At 43.3% G+C, this 10,355-nt stretch overlaps 1 protein-coding gene across 8 annotated transcripts in view; it reads left to right on the top strand.

The window, feature by feature from the left end:
• The first annotated feature begins 1,764 nt into the window (after window positions 1–1,764).
• LOC110505542 (G patch domain-containing protein 2-like) overlaps window positions 1,765–10,355 on the top strand; it is a 39,543-nt gene continuing 30,952 nt past the window's right edge. The window contains exons 1-2 of one of the 8 annotated variants that reach the window (XM_090220796.1): window positions 1,765–2,440; window positions 3,467–4,156. In XM_090220796.1, coding sequence (XP_090076922.1) covers window positions 3,471–4,156 — 686 coding nt within the window. In that variant the 5' untranslated portion in view covers window positions 1,765–2,440; window positions 3,467–3,470. Of the gene's footprint in view, window positions 2,472–3,466; window positions 4,157–10,355 lie in introns of all 8 variants that reach the window. The other 7 variants (XM_021584832.3, XM_021584833.3, XM_021584829.3 and 4 more) reach the window with 7 other exon arrangements.

The raw sequence follows: 10,355 nt of genomic DNA, 5'->3' as shown, positions 1-10,355 counted from the left end.
ATTTAACATGTGATGCAAGTTTCTTGCATGTCTGTTTAGGCTTTTGTTGGCCTGACTTTCAAAGACCCAAATGCCCTTTCCTGTGGAGGGGAGAGTCTCCTCTGTGGCAGAGTTGCCCCAAGTTTTCTTAACAGACTATTTACTTCTCAACTTAATCAAGCATGCACAACTCTACAGGATTTCCGGCTTGGCGCTTCTTGAAAAGCACTTTGCTATCATATCCCACACATTCTTGACAAATCCCTTTGAAAATGATCTAGAAAAGTTTTATTCTCTTGCAGAAGGCTCATTGAAAAGAAGAATTACATGACAGATAAAAAAAAAACTTTATCACCAGTGAAAGGATAGACAATGTACGTTGAGAAATTGGGAAGATGGGAGAAACAATGAATATTAAGTGCCTTAGAATCTAAAGCTGTCCTGCCGACTAAATTGAAACTGTATATCCTGAGGGGGCAAGGTTTCCAAATTGCTAATTACCACCTCTGAAAGGGGGTTGTTTCTGATATGTTTGCTTGTGAAAGGCTGGCATTTAATGAAGCAGTGGCTGAGTTTTTTTTATTCCCCCTCTCCGGCTTTCAGGCCTCTCCCCGGACTGCCTCCCAGGCCAGAACAATGGCGGGCCCTGGAGCCCAGCTCTCCCACAGGCCCGGTGAGAGGAGGCCGGGGGCTGGGTACTGAGGGAGCCGCTCAGCATGCTGACATATGGAGAGGACCGATAAGGTGGCAGCGGCACAGAGAGGCCCTTTCCCATGGGCCCAAGGGGAAATGTGCAGTTATTAAGAGTAAGATGAGAGAGATTAAATGGCTTTTGTGCTAATTTTCTCAGAAAATTAAATGTTTTATTTTACTTAGCCTGGCTTCATTTGAGAGTTGAAAGGAGTGGTAAATGACTTTTCATTCAGCCACACGTTCACTTTGAGGAAAACTTCCATTATTGGCACTTGTCAGACATTGTCTAAAAACACTTATTTATATTGTTTAAAAAAAGTATGAACTTATCTAATACATTTAGAATGGGTCTTTCTCAACACACAAGGAACAATGTCACTTTGAGGGAACTATTCTGCAAACCACTAGGAATACTGTTTTCATACTAGCTGTATTATAGGCCCATCTATTGCTTGCCTGGTCAAGAAAACAGTTGACCTGACATGATGTACTGTTATATTGCCCTCTGGGAAGTTTCCTTAAAAAATATATACAAAATAAAGATATTAATTATATTCCCTTGTTATATGTCTATATATATATGTCTATATATAACTAGACTCTGGTAGCCTATGTGCTTCAAGCCCCCATGCAGTCTTTGTAATGCATTTTTTAAGTCATCATGGTATGTCTGATAAATCTGTGTGTGTGTGTGTGTGTGTGTATATATTTAATGAAACTAACTCAAAAATATATTTGTTCTCATTTATTTCCCTGAGCCTCCATTGGCCCTTGAAATGCTCAGTCTGATTGTGTGGGTGTTCGGAAGCAAATTTGAAGATATTTACATATCTTCTGAATGGCTGTTAGGATGGTTAAGAGCCAACCTCCTTACCCAGATGAACAGTCATTGGTCTATTATAATCAGATCACTTTGTGACACTTTGTGGCTAAAAATTCCATCCCACCTGAACAGCCTGAAATTCCAGGCATTTTTTTCAAACAGCTCCTACACAAAAAGGGCATTATTACCATGTTCACAATTTCAGTGTTATTTAGACCTCTTAATGTGAAAGAATACGTTTTTAACTGCACTGCCCCTTTAAGCATAGTGCAGAGAGCTCAACTAAGGTAGCTTTTTTTATGGGTGGGATAAAGATCATATCTGGGTTGTGGGATCCTTGGAACCTTATCGTTTAAAATGTAAACTTCAATGGGATAGAAACGCTCCAAGGATCCCAGATAGGATCCGAGGATCCGTTATATCCAAGAACCGTTATATCCAAGCATACGTTATATCGAGGCAGAGTTTAGTATTGATAACTAGTCGCGCGATTTGCTAGCAACATGAGTCGATACTTGTAAAATGTACATTTAAAAAATGCATGACTGCACTGTACAACTGTGGTCCTCCCGCGATTTGCTTAAATTCATAATTTTAAGGAATACAGCCACCGATGTTTTCCTAATTTGTGTTGCTGAACTGGAGACATACTGACCTCCGAGATTCAATTGACAGAAGCGAGTTGAGCAACACAAATGAGGAAAACATCCGTGGCTGTTTTGGATAAAAGTGTTTTTTTAAAGTATGAATTTCATCACCCCTGGGCAGCACCGCAGTTGTTCAGGACACATTTAGCGCGACCAGTTATCAATACTCCGCCTTGATAAAGAGAGCACAGACCGAAAAAGACAGCGGGGCGGAAATTACTTCATTCGTTTGGCAGCGGGGCGGAAGTACGTCTCATGTTTACAGCTGTGAAAACAAAACAAGCAGGAACTGCGACTGGTGAGTGGAAACAACAGCATCGTTACATAACGTAAGGATATAATTTCATTGAGAAACGGAGCATGTAATCTCAAACAGCGTTCTCATTTTAAGTGCAGTAACAACAATTGTGTCACGATACCGTTGTAAGCGATATCAAGGTTTCGCAACGATAATGTTTTGGTTTGTGGTTTTCTTAGCACATCTCGCTCCCCAGGCTAGGCCTATTGTTATCTAATTATCATGGTCAGTTTTAGAACGATAGAAGAAACTGATTGATGAACGATATGAACTTTCTAGTTATTTGGAGTCTGCCGAAGTGCTGAAGGCTACACACAATATATTTTACATAATAGTTTAATTCCCCTGTCCAATTGGTCATATTCAGTCCTGATTATAGCCTAATGATCAAATTATCTCTTTCACTCTGTCTTCATGTTCTATTCAAAAGTGTTTCAGTAGAAGCAGTGCTGAAATAAAGAATGAGTTGTGAGTAGATTCATTCTGTAGGCTATGTAGTCACTGCTGTTACTATGCCTGGGTAGTGGGTCTTGGAACGCTGTAGGTTGCCTGACAGAAAGCAAACTGCACTAGAAGAGAAAATGATAGTTATTACTTTTTTTTTAAACTGAAAAAAATCCTAGGTTCCACTTTAAACGATCAGTAAGCATTTTATAGAAAACCTAAGCACATGTCTGTGATACTTCTGGCAAAGTGCCAGATGCCAGACCTGCAAGTTTGTTTTATACAGTATGCTATAAATAAGTTGTATAGCATCTACATTGGCCCTATGAAGGGTTTATGAAGGCTGTATTAAGACTAACAATTAGTTGAACAAAACATCTTCATAGTCATGTGCATTAAGCTTTAACAGTAGCTTCAGTAGTGTTGTAGTTGGCAGCAGCAGCAGCAGCATACACTGTCCTCTTATCCTAGACGCACCATAAGCTAGTGTCAACTTACACTATACTCATTCTATTCATGTGCCAATCACATCTACAGTATACAGCTCCAGCTTACCATTATTCCTCTCCCCCTGTCCCCCAGCAGCATGATGGATGAGCTGGTGCACGACCTGGTGTCAGCCCTGGAGCAGACCTCCGAGCAGACCAAGCTAGAGGAGCTCTGGGAGGAGATGGTTCTGAGTCCTCTGCAACAGCGCAGGCAGATCCGACGGCGCCGGGGACGTAAACGCCGTTGTGACTCCTCTCTCCACCCCTTGGAGCACAGCCGTTGCCTCAGTGAGGCCTCCGAGTCCAGCCTGGACGAAGCAGCCAAGGATTGCCGGGAGAATGCTGCCCCGCCCCCCTCCGCCGCCAACTACAGCGACTCAGACGACATGGTAATGGCCAAGCGCTGGCCCTCCTGCTCCAGCAACAGCTACGCCATCAAGACCAAGCAGCACTCCTGGCCTGAGTCAGACTCCTTCACAGAGAACACCCCGGGACGGCCACTCAGGAGGAGGCGGAAGGTCAAACGCATGACCTCTGATGTGACGGTCAGCCTGCAGCAGAAGTTGACGGTGTCAGGGGTGGATGGCGAGCGGGGCGGAAACCACAGGTTGTCCAAAAAGCAGCGTCTGTCCAGGCTGAAGAAGGGCGCTGGAGGCTGGGTGGGAGTGGACAGGGAGGCTGATGGAGTGGGCCTCAGGGCAGAGGAGTGCTGGAAGGATAAGATCCCATTGGTCCTGGAGGCCAAGGAGCAACGAGAGGCTTCTGATGAGAATATGTCTGAAGGGTAATGTTCCAAACATACATTTTATTTTTGTGTGAGAAAATATCAAGTTTGGCAGGACAATAATATAACATCTAAAAGGATATAATATTTTAGGATAGTGATTTTTTTTTTTTTAAAGTGTTTTCATTTGGCATTTCCTAAATATGACATAACATTTGCAACCTTTGCAATATTTACAATATAGCCTACAATTGTAAAATATGTTATTGCTGGCCTTTGTTGACACAGACCTAGTCAAACTACAAATCACCCCTAAATATCACGTTCCATTTACCCTTTGGGTGGTGAAGTTACTGAGGCAGTTTGGGCCGTAATATAAAAGTCATGGGCATAACTACTATCTGACAGAGGCAATTAAACACAGCGACATTTAAAATGATCTATACTGCCTGTCTACATCTAGTTGTCAATATTCAATGTGGCCCCATCTAAAACAAAAAGTGCATCACATTGATGCTTCTGCACCTTCAAGTATTTCATTGACATAAAAAATGAATGATATTCCCTTCTCCTGCTCATCTGCTCTCTCTCTGAGGTGATAAGTGGGGAGGGATCGTTGATACTGTGGCCGCAAGGCATCACTCAGCTCATTACTTTGCTGGGAGAAATTGTCTCAAGTAAATAAGTCGCTTGGTGAGGTATTGATTCGTTTCAAAATAAATGTCTATATTATTCTTAATATTTGAAGCTATGTCTGTCCTGAGTTCAATTGAGTGCATTCCAATGTGTGCATAAAAATAAAAATAAATCTAAATTAGACATACTACTGTGACTGCCTATAAGTGACATTGGAACCAATCAATTACCATGCTGTCATATTAATTACAATAATGGGTTTACTAAATAGGCCTATTCAGTCCTGCCTGGACACTTTAGGGCTGAGCCAGTTTGACATAAAAATACACAGTGAATAATCTAACCTAACCTCTGCTATCCTCAACGGAGTGGAAATCATCGGTGTCTGTATACTACACTAGTAAGAAAATAGAAACGTGGACCGTGGAGGAATAGGCTAGTTCCATAGACGTCCCAAAGAAGGGCATAGTGCTGCCTGTGTGTAAAGCTGGTTGGTCTCTTCTCCCCAATGTCCCTCCCACTGCTAGACACCTGCCTCCACTGGGTATTCCCCTTGATGATCTCATTATCTGTTGGCCCATATAAAAAACATGGAGAAGAAGTCTGTGGTAACCAATAATAGGGAGACAGAGGGCTTTACATCTTCTGGTTTAATTTGTCCTGACCTCCCTGGCCCCTCAACGGTACTTGTTTTCTTACTTTATGGAAAAATCAATAGCCGTTCTGACAGAAAACAGCTCGGGAGAAGAAATAAATGGGAACACCGTGGCACGCTGTCAATCATTTCTCACTTACACAACAGAAGGTTGCTGATTGCTGCTCAGTAGACTGCCGCTCTGTACTGAGGACTAAACAATCTCTGGGTTAAGTCCTGCTGGAGTCCAAGGAAATGGGAAAATGGTAGCAAGTGATGGGGTGTTGACAGTGGTACAACAGCCATATTTAGACACCAGGAAAAGCTATGCTCCATCCATCTGATGTTTTAGACTTCAGTTACTTCTTAAAATGTATTTGAACCCTTTTAGGTTTCAGTAGTCTCTCTCTGTTCGTTCCATTAACCTCTTCATATTCTGTGTTTGATCTCTTAAATGTCCTTTGCCTTAAGGTCACAGCTCATGCAGTATATGCACAGACCATAGCCTGCCGTTAGCCGCCCAAGTGCATTGGGAGCAGATGTTGGCAACTCCAGCTGGGCTCCACATCCTTGATTAGAGCAGCGTTGGCCTGCTGGCAGGATGGCCACCTGGTGCCCAGTCTGGCCCAGAGAGCAGGCCTCACCTGTGGGTGGAGGCAAACAGGGACACGGCCTTTGTCTACAGCTGTGGTGTTGGTACTGTTGGTGGTGTGTTCAACAAGGACAACCTTTCCACCGGAAAGCACAAACCATTGTGCGTGCGTTTGTCACACTCCACACATTCACTTTCTAATTTGGATTTTTTGAAAACTCTACGAAGAGTTTTGGTTTAGAGCTGTATTCCATTTGCTGAAGTTCATTTTCATAAATCTCTGAGACTAATCCAATTACAGGAGCTCAGGGAGAGTGGGATAACCTTATATTCAAGACGCCCATGGAAGAGGGCATGGATTTGGATTGGGGCGGCTTGTTTGAAGAGCCAACGGAGCCATTGTTATCTGCGCTTTGCCCCCCTCTGTCTCTGTCCCCCCTCTGCTGAATTAGCCCAGGCTCAATAAATGGCGGCCGACCGGTAATCTCTGCGCAAACTGGTCTGCCTCTCCCAGGAGCCAGGGATTATATCCTAATGATTAGTCCTAATCTGGATACTGTGTTTTTGCTTCACCTCACTGGCTTGTCTGCAGACAATGGGGCCGTGTGGGGAACAGATTAGTTCAACCAGAAATGACTGAGGTTTGTCAGAAGGGAGCTTTTATTCCACACTGGAATGCAGTTGTGTCTTCGAACACGGAACTGTCCTTGTCTTAATTGAGTGCCACCATGGTTGAAGGGAACATCAGTGTCAAGGCTTATTTAGTGATATGGAGCCTGATGCAAAGTACGTGAGAGTATTTCTCTGGGAAGAAGAAATGGGAGGCGTGTGTTTTGATTGCTTGGCTACCCAAACTCCTTGATCTGGCCAAACGCTACACCAGACCCACGGACGTTAGTTTCTTCTCCGCAATGAGTCTAGATTTGAGTACCTATCCAACGATTTCTAGAACGCAAACATTCTAACCATTCTGATTAGTCCCATAAACTGATGGGTTGGGCCAGAACACACGTGGGTAAAGCTGCATTTAGAAATTGGCTTTGATACTCTGATTGGTTAGAGATGATCCAATCGCTGATGACTTTGTTTTGTACAACACCCTTTATTTTGACGTCACCACAAACGACTTCAATGATGTCAATCTCAGACTGAGCAGTGGAAGAAAACAAGTTTAAGTCATCAGGCAAGTGTTTTGATGAGCTTTACCTGTAATTGATACTAACACAGGAATGATCCTTGTTCTCGCAAGTGCATTTGAAACAGGCTAAGTTTGACTAAAAGGTCTGTCAACTTTTCCTGACAAAGGTCATGGGAGGAGATGAAAGAGAGAGGTGTTTCTACTGGTCCCAAGAAAAATGGCAGCCTCAATTATTCATGGAATTAATTAGGCAGTACTTAATGGAAACGGTTTCACATTGGCTCAGGGCTGCTCCCAGCGACATCACATTACACCTTTAATACGGATAAATAGTTAATGTGTGGCTCTAATTAATTGTTTATACCTGTGATCTTTTTCAAACTTTGCTCCAAATCCCCCTATAGGAAACAAACCCATTTTTTTAAACGCAGAAATGGAAGAAACTGTTGTACCGCTGCCATCTGTGAGCCATAACTTGTTTTTGATAAGGGTGCATATTTCGAAATGGTCCTCTATTATAGAGAAAGATAATTATTGTACATGTGTAACCTGTACTCAAAATATTCTCCTTAAGACCATTTGGAAAGTATTCAGACCCCTTGACTTTTTCTCCACATTCTGTTACGGTACAGCCTTATTCTAAAATGGATTGAATAGTTTTTTCCCCCTCAAAGAAAAAAGTTGACATTTTTGCTAATTTATTTAAAATATAAAAACTGAAATATCACATTTACATAATTATTCAGACCCTTTACTCAGTACTTTGTTGAAGCACTTGTTGAAGCAGCTTGGCACACCTGTATTTGGGGTTTCTTCTATTCTTCTCTGCAGTTCCTCTCAAGCTCTGTCAGGTTGGATGGGGAGCGTTGCTGCACAGCTATATTCAGGTCTCTCCAGAGATGTTTGATTGGGGTCAAGTCCGGGGTCTGGCTAGTCAACTCAAGGATATTCAGAGACTTGTCCCGAAGCCACTCCTGCGTTGTCTTGGCTGTGTGCTTAGGGTCATTGTCCTGTTGGAAGGTGAACCTTCGTCCCAGTCTGAGGTCCTGAGCGCTCTGGAGCAGGTTTTCATCAAGTATCTCTCTGTACTTTGCTCCGTTAATCTTTCCCTCGATCCTGACTAGTCTCCCAGTCCCTGCCGCTGAAAAACATCCCCACAGCATGATGCTGCCACCAACATGATTCATCGTAGGGATAGTGCCAAAGGACGTGACGCTTGTGTAGTGCCAGGACAACAAACATCACCAACAAACTAACATGGGCCAAGCACACCAAGACATTCGGGAAGCGGGCACTACAAAACCTATTCCCCCTCAGGAGACTGAAAAGATTTGGCTTGGGTCCTCAGATCCTCAAAAGGTTCTACAGCTGCACCATCGAGAGCATCCTGACTGGTTGCATGACTGCATGGTATGGTAACTGCTCGGCCTCCAACCACAACTCCTACATGTACATACTACCTCAACTAACCGGTGCCCCCGCACATCGACTCTATATCGGCAGCCCACTGTAAAAAAATCATCTGACCATATGACATTCTCCCAATCTTCTTCTGGATCATCCAAATGCTCTCCAGCAAACTTCAGACGGGCCTGGACATGTACTGGCTTAAGCAGGGGGACACGTCTGGCACTGCAGGATTTGAGTCCCTGGCGGCGTAGTGTGTTACTCACTAGGTCCCTCCGTGTGGTTCTGAGATTTTTGCTCACCGTTCTTGTGATCATTTTGACCCCACGGGGTGAGATCTTGCGTGGAGCCCCAGATCGAGGGAGATTATCAGTGGTCTTGTATGTCTTCCATTTCCTAATAATTGCTCCCACAGTTGAATTCTTCAAACCAAGCTGCTTACCTATTGCAGATTCAGTCTTCCCAGCCTGGTGCAGGTCTACAATTTTGTTTCTGGTGTCCTTTGACAGCTCTTTGGTCTTGGCCATAGTAGAGTTTGGAGTGTGACTGTTTGAGGTTGTGGACAGGTGTCTTTTATACTGATAACAAGTTCAAACAGGTGCCATTAATACAGGTAACGAGTGGAGGACAGAGGAGCCTCTTAAAGAAGAAGTTACAGGTCTGTGAGAGCCAGAAATCTTGCTAGTGTGTATATATATATACAGTGCCTTGCGAAAGTATTCGGCCCCCTTGAACTTTGCGACCTTTTGCCACATTTCAGGCTTCAAACATAAATATATAAAACTGTATTATTTTTGTGAAGAATCAACAACAAGTGGGACACAATCATGAAGTGGAACGACATTTATTGGATATTTCAAACTTTAACAAATCAAAAACTGAAAAATTGGGCGTGCAAAATTATTCAGCCCCCTTAAGTTAATACTTTGTAGCGCCACCTTTTGCTGCGATTACAGCTGTAAGTCGCTTGGGGTATGTCTCTATCAGTTTTGCACATCGAGAGACTGAAATCTTTTCCCATTCCTCCTTGCAAAACAGCTCGAGCTCAGTGAGGTTGGATGGAGAGCATTTGTGAACAGCAGTTTTCAGTTCTTTCCACAGATTCTCGATTGGATTCAGGTCTGGACTTTGACTTGGCCATTCTAACACCTGGATATGTTTATTTTTGAACCATTCCATTGTAGATTTTGCTTTATGTTTTGGATCATTGTCTTGTTGGAAGACAAATCTCCGTCCCAGTCTCAGGTCTTTTGCAGACTCCATCAGGTTTTCTTCCAGAATGGTCCTGTATTTGGCTCCATCCATCTTCCCATCAATTTTAACCATCTTCCCTGTCCCTGCTGAAGAAAAGCAGGCCCAAACCATGATGCTGCCACCACCATGTTTGACAGTGGGGATGGTGTGTTCAGCTGTGTTGCTTTTACGCCAAACATAACGTTTTGCATTGTTGCCAAAAAGTTCAATTTTGGTTTCATCTGACCAGAGCACCTTCTTCCACATGTTTGGTGTGTCTCCCAGGTGGCTTGTGGCAAACTTTAAACAACACTTTTTATGGATATCTTTAAGAAATGGCTTTCTTCTTGCCACTCTTCCATAAAGGCCAGATTTGTGCAATATACGACTGATTGTTGTCCTATGGACAGAGTCTCCCACCTCAGCTTTAGATCTCTGCAGTTCATCCAGAGTGATCATGGGCCTCTTGGCTGCATCTCTGATCAGTCTTCTCCTTGTATGAGCTGAAAGTTTAGAGGGACGGCCAGGTCTTGGTAGATTTGCAGTGGTCTGATACTCCTTCCATTTCAATATTATCGCTTGCACAGTGCTCCTTGGGATGTTTAAAGCTTGGGAAATC

Source organism: Oncorhynchus mykiss, chromosome 25 (assembly GCF_057628025.1).
Source record: "Oncorhynchus mykiss isolate SJ-2025 chromosome 25, ASM5762802v1, whole genome shotgun sequence".
Classification (NCBI taxonomy): Eukaryota; Metazoa; Chordata; class Actinopteri; order Salmoniformes; family Salmonidae; genus Oncorhynchus; species Oncorhynchus mykiss.
This window is presented reverse-complemented; position numbering and strand designations above follow the sequence as displayed.